The sequence below is a fragment of the Erpetoichthys calabaricus genome, chromosome 18, assembly GCF_900747795.2.
Source record: "Erpetoichthys calabaricus chromosome 18, fErpCal1.3, whole genome shotgun sequence".
In the NCBI taxonomy this organism is placed as follows: domain Eukaryota; kingdom Metazoa; phylum Chordata; class Cladistia; order Polypteriformes; family Polypteridae; genus Erpetoichthys; species Erpetoichthys calabaricus.
Genome location: NC_041411.2, coordinates 70,859,464 through 70,875,092, shown reverse-complemented (window position 1 = coordinate 70,875,092; position 15,629 = coordinate 70,859,464). Strand labels below are relative to the sequence as shown.

General features: G+C 42.3%; 1 protein-coding gene across 1 annotated transcript in view; it reads left to right on the top strand.

The window, feature by feature from the left end:
• Positions 1-15,629, top strand: part of sema3fb (sema domain, immunoglobulin domain (Ig), short basic domain, secreted, (semaphorin) 3Fb) — a 360,044-nt gene that overhangs the window by 211,696 nt on the left and 132,719 nt on the right. Inside the window, 1 exon segment of the mRNA XM_028825108.2 lies at positions 8,165-8,326. Within this exon segment, the coding sequence (XP_028680941.2) occupies positions 8,237-8,326 (90 nt within the window). The 5' untranslated portion in view covers positions 8,165-8,236.

Below are 15,629 nucleotides of genomic sequence, written 5' to 3'. Positions count from 1 at the left end.
GGCACGGTGGCATAGTGGGTAGCGCTGCTGCCTCGCAGTTGGGAGACTTGGGGACCTGGGTTTGCTTCCCGGGTCCACCCTGCGTGGAGTTTGCATGTTCTCCCCGTGTCTGCGTGGGTTTCCTCCGGGCGCTCCGGTTTCCTCCCACAGTCCAAAGACATGCAGGTTAGGTGGATTGGCGATTCTAAATTGGACCTAGTGTGTGCTTGGTGTGTGGGTGTGTTTGTGTGTGTCCTGCGGTGGGTTGGCACCCTGCCCAGGATTGGTTCCCTGCCTTGTGCCCTGTGTTGGCTGGGATTGGCTCCAGCAGACCCCCATGACCCTGTGTTCGGATTCAGCGGGTTGGAAAATGGATGGATGGAAGATGTAGTAGTAGGGTGTTATACTGTGTTAGCAATTATGGATGTGAGGAGAAGTCAAGCAAAATTACACTTTTATTGGCTAACTGGGCAGATTACAAAATGGAAGCGTTCAAGGCAACTCAGGCCCCTTCTTCAGGTAGGTTATAAACAGAAGAGCTGCCTGGGAAGCTTTCATTTTGTAATCTGTTCAGTTAACCATTAAAAGGTGTCATTGTGCTTGACTTCTCATTGCATCAGGAAAAAGATAAAAGGCAAATTTGGATTCCACTAATGTGGGTTGTGACTTTTGGGGTGCCACACTTATCAGAGTAAGCCAAGACCTACAAAATATAAAGAGATGTGTTGGATTCCACTGAAAAGTATTTTGATATCTAATTCTGCTCATCTTGGCAAAAGAGGCTAAGATCAGCCTATAACACTCTGAAAAACATTTCTATCTATTATAATTAAAAAATCTTGGGTCGAGACATGATCATCTCAGAGAGACACTTTGACGTCACGCAAGACTGCACATTACAACTTTAGGAAGCAGGACCTGTCCCTTGTCTCACGGTGAGACAAAAGGACAGCTGCTGTACAGGCTTCTAAATGATCGACGCGCAACGCGACAAGCAGAACACGCAGCTCGATAGCAGCAAGCCAGCAGCTGATCTGTCCTCTGTCCACATCTCTTCACAACGTGAGCGGCAGAGATGCAAAGTGATTGCCCCCTAGGGGAGAGGGGGTGTGCAAGCAAAGTGAGCAGGGGGCAAAGCCCCCTAGTACTTGGTAAAAATAAAAACTCACTCCAGTTTTCATCTTTAATTCCATTATAGCCCTCAGATAGATAGATACTTTATTAATGCCAAGGAGAAATCCACATACTCCAACAGCAGAATACTGATAAAGAAAATATTAAATTAAAGAGTGATAACAATGCAGGTATACAGACAGACAATAACTTTGTATAATGTTAACGTTTACCCAACCCCGGGTGGAACTGAAGAGTTGCATAGGGTGGTGGAGGAACGATCTCCTCAGTCTGTCAGTGGAGCAGGACGGTGACAGCAGTCTGTCGCTGAAGCTGCTCCTCTGTCTGGAGATGATCCTGTAGCGGTCAGGGGCCGCTAAGATTCACACCGTCCAGGCTGACGGTGATTTATTTATTTTAATACAAGAGATTCCAGGAATGTCCCCAGCCTTGGATCGACCCACACACACTCACGACAGAGACCAATAAAGCACACTGGGAAAGGCAAACAATTACGAATATAATGACACACAATTAACTAAATGAAAACAGTAATACCACCCCTGACCCCTTTGGCGATATTACATTTAACATATATACACACACAAACACCACGCAGCAAAGTCCATGAAAACAAACCGGATGAAATGAGAAGTGACGAAGTTAAGTCCAGCGATCTGTATGTTGAAAGGATGAAAGACAACACAGTCCTACCGGTAGTTACTGAAAGGATGAAATTGGATGGATGGTTCAGAAGCGCTCCCTCTTCCGGAAAACCAATGAATCCAAACGCAGTCCTCGGTGCACAGGTAGACAGTGATCCAGACCCCAACCAACGAATACAGTCCAGGACACAATGATTAATTAAAGTTCCAACAATAGCAGGCAGCACGACAGATAAACGCAACACACAACGCACCAAACAAAACAAACTTTCTCCTTTTCCTTTTGCCCTCTGCCCTCTTTTAAACCTCCTTTGACCACCTTTGACCCCAGCAGCCCCTGCAAGGACTGCTGGGAGATGCAGTTCTTAGGAAGTAGCACTGCTACAATCCTGTTCAGTGGATGCAGTAGATTCTCCATGACTGACAGGAGTCTGCTCAGCGCCCGTCGCTCTGCCACCGATGTCAAACTGTCCAGCTCCGTTCCTACAATAGAGTCTGCCTTCCTCACCAGTTTGTCCAGGCGTGAGGCGTCTTTCTTCTTAATGCTGCCTCCACAGCACACCACTGCGTAGAAGAGGGCGCTCGCCACAACCGTCTGATAGAACATCTGCAGCATCTTATTGCAGATGTTGAAGGACGCCAGCCTTCTAAGGAAGTATAGTCGGCTCTGTCCTGTCTTGCACAGAGCATCAGTATTGGCAGTCCAGTCTAATTTATCATCCAGCTGCACTCCAAGGTATTTATAGGTCTACACTCTCTGCACACAGTCACCTCTGATGATCAAGAAGATGAAGATCTAATCCACCATAAAACCCTTTTGATAGAAAAGCCATTCCATCATCTTTCATCCCATGCATACTAAATTTTCAAGAGGATCATTTATAAAAACACACCAAGTGCAGAGGTGATAGACATTGGTAAATTGTGTCAGTCATTTAGAGAAAGCATTGATAATCTTCTAGAGCAGCGCATCCCAAACTCGGTCCTGGGGGGCCCACTGAGGCTGCTGGTTTTTGTTCCAACCAGTTTCTGTTTTTAATTGGACTCCTGGGCCAATTAAGTGAACTCTTATCTGTGTTTTGGGAACAATATAGAAATCTGAAAACTAAGTTTGGTAAAAAAAAAATAAATAATAATAATATTAAAATGTACCAAGCAGTTATACGGGAATAATGTATTTTGTTTCTTTTTAACAATATTTTCATCTTGATTTTCATTCTACTTTTCTAGGTGTTCTAATTGTTTAATTAATCCATTATTTACTAATTAGTGGGTCTGACTTTCATGATCCAGTGTTGTTTACCTGCGTGTCTGCTCCGCTCATTTTTAATTGTCATTAATAAAATACAACAAAGATGGAAGTCTGCACAGAGAGAGGGCAAAATCTAAGGAAATCAACAAAACAGAGTTAAGCATTTCAATCTAGAGCAAAAGTAGAAATATTTCTAAATGTCTTGTAAATGTAAAAACCATGCAGCTGTGCTTTTCTGAATGTAGAATAAAAGAAAAATAATACCAGCTAATTAAATGAGCTCAGTGTTATTAGGTGTTGTTACTGATTAGGAATCTGGTTGGAACAAAAACCTGCAGCCACACTCGGCCCCCCAGGACCGAGTTTGGGAACCACTGCTCTAGGGAGATATTATAATTGAAAAAAAATCAAAGGGTGGGTAATATTTAATATTAAATTATAGAGGAAAACTTCTTGATAGTTCATTCATGATGTGCAAATCTCAAATACAACTGGATTCAGGTGCTCAAGCAAGCTTCTTATACTTATTAAATTACTCAGGGTCCTGTACAGTTAACCAGATAGGTCTGACTAAATGTATATTGTCATTTGGGAACGAGGGCATGGGAGTCTCGCTTTAGATTAGGGTTAGTGTGTTTTATATTAAAAGACAAAAGCATACTGATCATCCAAATTTTTACATTAATGGAGGGACCATTATCATCCATTCCTTCCAATTCAATAAATAAGGATAACAGAGAAAGTTGACTTAATAAATCATTTCTGGATTTCTATGTTGTTTTTATTCTATTGTTTTTATTATGTCTGTATTGATTAATGTTTAGTAAGGGGATCATAGGATGAATAATTATGAAGAGCAGACTGTTTTGTAGTTTTTCTGATTGACATGTGCTTCTTGATGAAACCTAGTGAAGATAATTTCAGATCTATCTATCTGTCTGTCTGTCTGTCTGTCTGTCTGTCTGTCTCCTAATTAGAGACTATTATAAGATGACTGTAGCTAGCTGGCTATACATGTCCATGCACATACAGTATATATTTGTGTATGTACACTTCTAGTTACCAGAATCCAAACAGTGTGTAGTACAATCTTTTCTTCATAAAAAAGTAATAAATAATCCATAATAATAACAGTGTGCACGTTGAAGGTTAAAAGCAATCAATTAATAAATAATCTTTAACAGTTAAAATCTATGGTTAAAATACTCTCAGGATCCATCCATTAAAAACCACTATGAGTCTCAGTGTAGCCCTTTAAATTACTCCTCTACTCACCCATTTAGGTCTCATCAGTGAGAGGAGACAACCACCGGCAAGTGCAGTTGACCTACAATGGTGACTCGTGTCCCCACCACCATCCCTTGGCCTTCAGAAGGGTACCCTGTGAGCCCTGCCCCCCTTCACCCGTCACCCTCCCCTTGCATTCTGTGAGAGTCACTCAGAGTAGTTGGTCACTCCAGCCCCCTAAGTACTCAGCAGGAGTAACCCTGCCCCGTGAGCGCCATTCGCTTGCCAACCACTTGCCTCCCTACCACAGTACCAGCTCAGCCAGATCCTGCCTGTTCTTTTCCTATATTTTCCTTTTCAGTTAACCTCCAGTGTTTCTTTTCCATCTTTCTTTCCTTCTGTCTCTTGCTCTCTCTTCATCTCAGTCTTCCTTTACATTCCTGTGGGTGCTAGTTACAATCTGTGCAGTGACAACTTGGAACAGCTGACCTAATCAAACAATCAGCTCACTGTCCACACCGAACACCTCGCGAATGACCAACTTTGCACCTGCGCACGACCACCCGAGTACACTGCTTTTAATCGATGGACCTGCACTGCCACAGACCTCTGCCCCACCACAATGAAACCCTAAATTGAAAAGAGAATAATGGAGACTGTTGTGTTAAGTTATTTTCATAAATATCAATTTATTATAAGTACAATTTAGATAGATATTAATTTTAGTATAGTAGGCAGGAATACATAGATATTAATTGTAGTATTAGATAGATAGATATATAGATATTCATTTTAGTATAGTAGGCAGGATTAGATAGATATAAATTTTAGTATAGTAGGCAGGATTAGATAAACATTCATTTTAGTATAGTAGGTAGGATTAGATAGATAGATAGATAGATAGATAGATAGATAGATAGATAGATAGATAGATAGATAGATAGATAGATAGATAGATATTAATTTTAGTATAGTAGGCAGGATTAGATAAGCAGATATTCATTTTAGTACAGTAGGCAGGATTAGATAGATAGATAGATAGATATTAATTTTAGTATAGTAGGCAGGATTAGACAGACATTCACTTTAGTATAGTAGGCAGGATTAGATAGATAGATAGATAGATATTAATTTTAGTATAGTAGGCAGGATTAGATAAACATTCATTTTAGTATAGTAGGTAGGATTAGATAGATAGATATTAATTTTAGTATAGTAGGCAGGATTAGATAAACAGATATTTATTTTAGTACAGTAGGCAGGATCAGATAGATAGATATTAATTTTAGTATAGTAGGCAGGATTAGACAGACATTCACTTTAGTATAGTAGGCAGGATTAGATAGATAGATAGATATTAATTTTAGTATAGTAGGCAGGATTAGATAAACATTCATTTTAGTATAGTAGGTAGGATTAGATAGATAGATAGATAGATAGATAGATAGATAGATAGATAGATAGATAGATATTCATTTTACTATAGTAGGCAGCATTAGATAGATATTAATTTTAGTATAGATAGATTGATCTATTAGATCAAGGGGGATGAAAGTTATGGTATTAAAACTAATTTTCATCATGCTATCTTAAAGACAAGACCCACCCCCTAACTCCAGCACCCATTCTATGCCTCAGACACCTGCAACTTCAATGAGCTTATTGTCTGTGAAATACAGAAAGAGCAGAAACAAAATTTCCTGGATTGAAATTGAGAGCTGAACACACCTGAAGAATATTTTGGCAAAGGCTGAATTACTTGGGGAAGACCGAGACTGAGGCTGCATTGTCTGCTCCAGGGACAATCAGCATGTGTTTGTGGGTGGCATCCTTACATAGCAGATATATGCTGTGGAAAATGTCAGCCTTTATGGAAGTTCGTTTAAGTCTTTTGAGTGCCGCTGAACTGAGAAGGCAGGTTGTACCCACCCCATCGCAAACAGGTTATCGTTAGGGTCCTGATCACTGATGCATGGTTAGACTCAGGACTGAGTTACCATAAACACAAGAAAATAGTCAAAGAAACAAAGTGTTGCATTCATTTTTAGGAATAGTCTTGATTTTGGAAAGATTAAAAATATACCCTACAAAAAAAACAAAAAGGAGGGAAACTTTAAAAGCTGTTTTGAGCTGAGCGTTGAATGCTAAATTTGCAGTGCTGACTAATTTAGTATTGTGGGTTGGAGAAGCTAGATGTAGGGGCTGTATATTAAATCACAAAATTAAAAGAAAGCATCATTAATGGAGAAAGGCATGGAGGCCCAATGATTAGTGCTGCTATTCATTCATGAAGTGCTAGCTTGGAGTTGACAATCAGTCTAATCTGCAGGGCTTTAGAATGTGGGAGGAAGAGCAGAGGAACTGGAGAATCACCCATGGGGAAAACCTGCAAACTGGACACAGAAATGGCTCCAAAATGTAAACCCATTCTGTTGCTGCTGGGATGCATCAGTGAGAACGTATCACTCCACACATTCAGCACTTGTATTCGACAAATGTGCAGCCTGACTGAAATAGGATGAATATCCACTCAACATGTCCACATATTTATAATACGTTTGCAGACATCTTAACACCTCTCTGTTATTTACAGACAAACAACAAGTGTGGCCCCTTCTACAATTTTGGTTCATTATAATTTGGATTGTCCATTTATCCATTTTCTGAACTTATTTTTTGTATTACAACGAGAATCCACAGAAGGCTTGGCACACAATATGGACATCGTGGTTTGCCATGTGGAGTGTTTACAAATACATTGAGAAGTTCCCAAATGGCTGGACGAGTGTTAAGCTTGAAGAAGGAGTGGGATGCCCATCCATGTCCATTACTGACCACATCATTGAGCAAATCACAATTTGGACAAACTGACGAGGATTTCGGCCCCTGGCACACCTTCAGCCCATGAAAAGTGGATCACTCCACACTGCTCTCCTGTGGTGCAAACGAGGAGCAGAGCGGCCATGTTTACTCTTAGAAATAACTGAGTGATGAAGGTGGAGACTTTACCGCTGCGACACAGACACACCACACCGTACAGCCCACTCAAATAAAATTATCATAAATGTGCAGATAATCACTGTCTTATCATTTTATTTACATGCGCAAGCATATGTTTTGAATTAAAGCTCATTTACTTTAAGTTTACATCACTTCTAACATTTGGCTTTCTATACATAATATCTATGAAGAGCTGGATAGCAAGGATCATCATGATGCAGGAAATGAACTGACACATCCTCCTCCTCCTCCTCCTTTTTCTTCTTCTTCTTCGTCTTTGATCCAAAGATGGGCAGCCATGGCTGTCCACTTCTCTTTCTCTTCTTCTTTTCCCTTTACTTCCCTCCATTTTTTTGATGCTGCCCCTTGTTCTATATCATCACCCTACATTTTTCCTTCTCCTCCTTTGTCTCTGGTGCTCTGTATTGTTCCTTGCATCACCGATTGAACCATTTTCCCACTTGACCCCCTCACCGTATGTCCCGTGAATCTTATTATTTTCTCATCATCCCCTCCACCATACTATTTTAATAGCCATCCTCTTCATCACTTCATTTGTCACCTTCTCTGTTCAGCTAATTGTCATTACCTACAGATAATTCATGTTTAGTGCCATCTTTCTGTGCCAGTTCAGTTCTCAGCTAGAGTAATTTCTGGGCACATTTTCAATGTTCTCCGTGTGTACCCAAAAGTCTTACACAAGGACACCTGTGTGTGTGAACCTTATGGTGTGTGCATCCGTTCCAAGACTGGTTCTTGGGTGAGATTGCAGCACACCAGCCCAGCCCAGCCCATTACAGGAAACAGGTGGATGGGTTTGGCGCATCTTACTTTCCAGATGTGTGTGAGATATTTACTCGACCTTCCAGATGGGCAAACAGAATGGTATAATATAATGGGCATTTTTTTTTCTTTTGTTTTCTTGCAGATCTAAAGTCCACTGGGACTGCACAGCATTTTTTCATTCTTCCTGAACACAACTGACTATCGGATATTACGCATGGATGAGGACCATGACAGGATGTATGTTGGGAGTAAGGACTACATCTTATCTTTGGACCTGCATGACATCAACAAGGAACCGCTTATAGTAAGAGAATAATTCCTCACATCCTATTAATTTTGTTACCTTTACTCCACCCAAAAATGATATTTTTTATATGTGAATTACCCCATGTAGTTTGTACTGGTGAACAAGAAACAAAAATAATGTCACGTTTTCATGGAGAAAGGACATAGCAAAGTTTCTGAGATAACCGGACCCAATAATAACTAATGATGAACAACAGCAAACAATAGCAAAAACATCCATGAAACTTTTATGGATGTTTCCACTATTGTTCATCATTGGTCACTATTAGGTCCAGTTATCTAAAATTATTGACCATAAAAATATAACTGTCACATTTAGAGAGTACCATAAGTCGTCCTTATATTCCACTCAACACAATCTGAGGATTTTCTTGATTCATTAGAGATATCACAGCTGGATACTCTTAGTGCCGCTGAACTGGATAAACCTCTCAGAATTACTAGACGCAATAAACTCACTTCAAAGTGGGAAAGCAGCTGGTCCTGATGGCTACCCAGTGGAATTTTATAAAACATCCATGAAAAAAATCTCACATTGCTCATGTTGCATAATTCACATGTCAAGTCATCCAGTCATATGTGCACAGCATGTGAAACGCATGTATTTTTTTTGAATATAAACGTAATAACAGGAGACAGGTCTACAATTCAAATGCCCATTCACGTTTGCATGCTTTCCTTTTTCATTTACAAGAGCGTTTTTTCAGTAGTGGTTTATTTAAATACATGCTGTGACCAGCGGGGGGTGTTATAGCACCCCAAACCACAATGATACAAGTCCTGGTATAAATAAAATGGTTTATTAACAACAACACCTTACAAAAAGGTTTCTTATATGTTGTTCAGCCACAAATGCTCTGTTCTTCTCCTTCATTCTCGTTTTTATTTCCGCCACTCCTCCCAGGCGAGTGTTGTCCAGCTTCTCTCTCAACTTGCCTTCTTTTTATTGAAGACCCAGGAGTATTTCCGGTGCCAAGGCATTACCCATCAGAAGCACTTCTGGGTCATGTGAAGGTCCCGTAAAGTTGGAAGCATAACTACTTGCAGATCCCTCTGGTGGTACCCACTGACACCAGCAGGGCTGCCCTACTGGACTACAATTCCCAGCATTACCTGCAGGTGTCTGAATGGATACTGAAGCCCAGGGATTGCTGCCATCTAGTGTGTTGGGGGAGCATACAGCCTTGATATGAATATATCTCTGTTGTATTGGCCCTTAGTCCTTTACAATGCATTATAATTAAATTAAATATACTAATGAAATGCTCTAAGAAACCAAAAGGAAAATCCCCTCCCCTTACAGTGGCCATTACAGAGCTGAGAGTAAAGAAACGTGCTGTTTTCCTTTATGAAGGTTCCATTTACATGGCAGGAGTGTTGGTGTTAACTTCTCCTCAGTTCCGCAACTGAAATGAGCTTTTATGCTCTAACAATTTAATTAAAGTAACCAAAAGCAAATAGTGGATGGCTGTAAATGGAAGGCATCCACAGTTAACTCCTGCCCATTTTTAAGATGCTACTGGGATTCCTTATAAATTAAATGGATGGGTAGTTGAAGTCTGTGTCCACCTGTTGTGTTTAATTTTGGGTTTTTTTTCCGGTCTACACTGACTTTTCCGGAAACTCCACTTTTCTCTTGCATCCAAAAGGTATGAAGATTAGGTTGACTGGTGATACAAGCCCTGCTATCGGAAAGCAACCTTTACAAATTGCTGTTAATGTACAGCCAAATATCAACAGTATAATCCGGTTGTCTTTAAATACAGAATTTTACCATTATTAAGAATTTGTATGACTTGTACAGGGGTCATGTGACTTAATAACGGTATCTTACCGTATTTTATTTTTTGCATTTCATTAACAATCTCCTGTGGATTGTGCGTGGGAAGTGTGGTGAAGCATTTTTTGTTCTCGGCCTGCAAATGAGGCGGTAGTTGTAATTGTATTTTGTTGTAAAGTTACGCAGAATTAAAATGGTTGACCCTATTGTGGAAAGAGCCTCGGACACAGACAGACAGACATCTTTTAAAGTTCAACACACGTTTATTTACAATTATACTCAAGTGCACAAACCCAGTACCGCAGCACCAATCACCCCAACAATCCAGGCCAACCCACAATCTGCCTCGTCTCTTCAGGCCGCCTCTTTCCTCTCCCACACCTCCTCCTCTTCCACCCGACTCCAGCCCTGAATGAAGGGAGGCGGCCCCTTTTATTGTCCCCCGGATGTGCTCTAGGTGTGCTCCGGCAATCTTCCACCTACACGCCCCAGTGTGGCGGAAGTGCCGGCTGCATCCCCGGAAGCACTCCGGGTGTCCCTAGCTCCTCTTCCCCCAAGCACTTTCTGGTGTGCCGGAAGTGCTGAGGTCCAGGGCTCTCCAGGCAGTGACCATGGGCCCCTACAGGGTTGAGCTTCACAACTCTGTACCCATGGCCCCGACAGCAACCAGGGCGGTCGCCCCCTCGTTGTCTGGAGGAGGCGTGAGCCCTCCTCCAGTCCTCTTGGGCATCCTGGCTGGGTACCACCCCCAGCTGCGTGCCACACTATCTAACTTTACTTTAGCCTAATTACTTAGAGATGGCCAACATAAGTTGAACTTTGGGATGAATGGAGATACCGCCATTGTTGTCTGTTGAGTTTCAAGTGATGCCATTTAAGTGTCATTACCTAATGGAATCACATATTTTACGTATTTAACATAGAATAAGCTACCAAGTAGTGTGGTAGACAGTAAAACTTTAGGGACTTTCAAAACTTGACTCGATGTATTTTTGGAAGAAATAAGTGGATAGGACTGGCGAGCTTTGTTGGGCTGAATGGCCTGTTCTCGTCTAGAGTGTTTTAATGTTCTGACATTAAGCTAATACAATACAATACAATGCAGTTTATTTTTGTATAGCCCAAAATCACACAGGAAGTGCCACAATGGGCTTTAACAGGCCCTGCCTCTTGACAGCCCCCCAGCCTTGACTCTCTAGGAAGACAAGGAAAAACTCCCAAAAAAAAACCTTGTAGGGAAAAAATGGAAGAAACCTTGGGAAAGGCAGTTCAAAGAGAGACCCCTTTCCAGGTAGGTTGGGCGTGCAGTGAGTGTCAAAAAAAGGGGGTCAATACAATACAATGCAGTACACAGAACAGAACAATTCCTCAATATAGTAAGAAATAAAAATATAAATTTTAGAAGTACAGAGCAGAATTTAACAGTAGATGATATATCCCATAATAAGATTTGGATTTGTGTAGAGTCCTGGAGACCTCATCTTTCAAGCTGCCTCCCCCATTTGGCCATTCCACGGCTGAAACAGTGCTGGGCCAGCCAATCCGATGAAAGGACCCCTCTTTCCCACGATTCCTGCGATCCTCCATCAGGGATGACTTTTCCTTAGGCAGGCAAAACAACTTGGCAGGTGGGCCGTGGCACCAAGTGCCATATTTGAGTACTAAGAAGAGAAACAGAATAGGTGAGGGTTAGTATCCAATTATAGCGATCATGTTACTTATGTTTTAGTGCTAATGACTAACAACAGAGATGCAGTCTGTACAGTAAATCATCAGCTCTAGTCAGGGTGTGCTAAACTGAAGTAGTGAGTCTTCAGCCGGGATTTAAAAGCTGAGACCGAAGGGGCATCTCTTATAGTAGCAGGCAGACCACTCCACAGTTTAGGGGCCCTGTAACTAAAAGCTCGACCTCCCACTGTTATTTTATTAATCCTTGGAATCATAAGCAGACCGGCATCTTGAGATCTTAATGTCTGCTCTGGTTTGTAAGTCATGATAAGTTCAGACAAGTAAGCCGGACCTCGGCCATTTAATGCTTTATATGTTAAAAGGAGGATTTTGAAATCTGCCCTAAACTTAACCGGGAGCCAGTGTAAGGATTTAAGAACTGGAGTTATGTGTTCGTATTTTCTTGTTCTTGTAATAATTCTTGCAGCCGCTAATGTAAGTGTAACCTCATCCTGCAAATCGGGGAGTGGCATTTTATTTTTTTGTTTGTAGAGCTGTAAACTGCATCTGTAAGATTTCAAGCCTTCAATTAAATTACTAGGAAAAGGAAGGCCCTTAACCTCCAGTTGCTCCGTCCTGGTTAAGATGTTAATCTGCATCCAGCCCTACGTGTAGGTCCTCCAACTTACATGCAAAACTTGGAGGTTGGTGGCAGGATTGGAACTCCAGCCACTTTATAAAAAGCTCCCACTGTTCCCGTGTGGTCCTGATGTGTCACCCGCTGCACTCGGGTCCCAATCCAGGCGGTTCATCGTGTGGTGATTGCGGCAACGTGCTGTCAGCTCATGCTCCCAATTTTGACAACTTGCTAGCTAACTGGAAAGCAGATGCTACAGTATGTTAGATAATTGTAGCTAACGTTGCTCTCCCTGTATTAACATAATGATACGGCGCTCTCATAACGTAACTGTATAGCGTGAGAGGGTTCGATCGTTTTCACAACTTTGTTTTCAACTGTCTATTTTGATTGTTCGCTGATAACGTTAACTCCGTTGAATAACCTTGAATGTTAAAGTAGGACAATTTGGCGAGGAGCATTAGGCTGAAGCATGTTCTAGCAGCAATTGTTTCCATTTCAAGTTATAAAAAAGTTGTAAAAAAATGTTATCCCATTTTACATAAAAACGATAGCAATAACCGTAAATTTTAGCAACAGTGAGGTGCTGTTAATTTTACAAGAAGATTTTTTTTACAGCCAAGACTGTAAGTGTGTGGCTGAGCCCTGCTGTGGATGATGGAGGAGATGATCTCATTTTCTTTTTTTGTTGGTTTTAAATATACAACATTGAATGACAGTGGATGTCGTTTGTCTTTTTCTGACATTGGTCAACTTGATGTGAAAGTGAAAAGCAATTTCTCTGCAAAGACGGTTTAAATTATTAAGAAATATTAAACACAAAATAAGTCCTTCCATCCAGTGGGTGGCTTGCCTACTTCCTAAGTGTCATTAAAGCATCCTCCCATCACCATTGCTACTTTTCTGTTTCTGTCCCCATCTCTTTCTCACGACCCTGGCCTGTCATCAATGAACCTTTGCGATTTCTGACATGGCCACAGCTTTAAAACTTCTTCTTGGTGTTACTTCCAGCCAGTTTATAGAATCGCATCCTGGTCAGGGGGGCCGTCTAATCTCCCTATAATACCGTGACAGAACTCGCCATAGTGTAACAGAGATTAATTAGCATTTGTGACAAACTCCACTCTGAGTCATAACAAGGCTTGGGGCAGCCACCCGTATAATTGGGATCCTGGCGGCAAAGTTGCAAAAATATAAACAGCACTGATGTGCACAAAACCGAGTCCAAAACAGAACTGAGGGAATAGGGAAAAGGTGGAGGCTTTTAAAGGGGAAGACAGGAAGTGAGGTCAAAGGGGTCGGGCTCATGAGGGTCTTCAGCCATAGGCGTGCCATCACAGGGGCTGGAGCCAGCAAGGTCTTCCTTCATAGGCTCGGACCCGGAAGTGACGTCAAGAAGACCAGGTGGAATCTCCCGTGGATGGTCTGCAGAAAAGGGAGAAAAAGAGTCAGTGCACTCTGTCACATCCTTGGTCTGATTCGGAATTACCCTTACTCAAGCTGCCTCCCATGCGCACGTGTGTGACACATTCAATTTTACGGTCATCCAGTTTATATAGCTTTTTAAGTTTTATTAGATTGTAAGGGCTAATAAAAGTCCAGGGATAGATTTCTTTAAGTTTCCTTTCTTTTTATTTTATTGGGAAACGGTGCCATTGCAGAACTGGGAAGTTGTTGTCATCAACACCTCTGCCATGTGCATGGGGCTTTCCAAAGGAAAAGAGAGATTGGGCGTGCTGTCAGTTCTGTGATGGCTGCTGTAAGGGCATTCAGGTGATGAGACCCTGTTCATATTCTGTATTGTAGTGAAAGAAATCATCTCGCAGAAGAGTGGAACAAATGATTTGTGTGGCCTCTCTCTCACAGCTACAACAATAAATAAATCACAACGCAGAAGGGTGCCTGTGCACCTCTCAGCCCCATGTAGTCCTTAAAACACTGCATCTCTCCAGCAGCCTATGTGTTGAATGTTTATTGAAAGAGGCTGAATGGACTCACCTCTGCTGTTCGGTGAGAATGTGCTGACCTTGACATCAGTATCTGGCCCAAGATTCCAGCCTTTGCTGTAATCCGTCACTCTTATGCAAGCACAGTGATCTGAATCAGAGTGTCATGTACCTCAAGTCTAAAATATATGACCAGCCTTCTAGTTTCCTAGGAGAAGCAGTTCCAGCTTTCTCCCTGGCTGCTGCTCTTCCTCTTTCTCTGGTTCCCCCAAAGTTTTAGTTCAGGAGAACTCATAGGTTACAGTGTCTGCTACCATGTAACAAAAAAAAAGTCCAGGCATGTATTTCTTTAAGTTTCCTTTCTTTTTATTTTATTGGGAAACGGTACCATTGCAGAACTGGGAAGTGGTTGGCGTCAACACCACTGCCATGTGCGTGGGGCTTTCCAAAGGAAAAGAGAGAGAGAGAGATTGGGCATCCATCCATCCATTTTCCAACCCTCTGAATCCGAACACAGGGTCACGGGGGGTCTGCTGGAGCCAATCCCAGCCAACACAGGGCACAAGGCAGGAATCAATCCCGGGCAGGGTGCCAACCCACCGCAGGACACACACACAAACACACCCACACACCAAGCACACACTAGGCCCAATTTAGAACTGGGCATGCTCTCCCAAATCATATTATGTGATATCATCTACTGATAACATCTAGCTGTTCGGTCCCTGTACGATCGGTGTCAGAGCTTGGTCCGCATTGCCGGCAGTAAGTCGAACCCGTTTTCAGTGAGAGTTGGACTCCGCCAGGGCTGCCCTTTGTCACCGATTCTGTTCATAACTTTTATGGACAGAATTTCTAGGCTCAGCCAGGGTGTTGAGGGGGTCCGGCTTGGTGGACTCAGGATTGGGTCACTGCTTTTTGCAGATGATGTTGTCCTGTTTGCTTCATCAGGCCGTGATCTTCAGCTCTCTCTGGATCGGTTCGCAGCTGAGTGTGAAGCGGCTGGGATGGGAATCAGCACCTCCAAATCCGAGACCATGGTCCTCAGCCGGAAAAGGGTGGAGTGCCCTCTCGGGTTGGGAGCGAGATCCTGCCCCAAGTGGAGGAGTTCAAGTATCTCGGGGTCTTGTTCACGAGTGAGGGAAGAATGGAGCGTGAGATTGACAGGCGGATCAGTGCGGCATCCGCAGTAATGCGGGCTCTGCATCGGTCTGTCGTGGTGAAAAAGGAGCTGAGCCGTAAGGCAAAGCTCTCAATTTACCAGGCGATC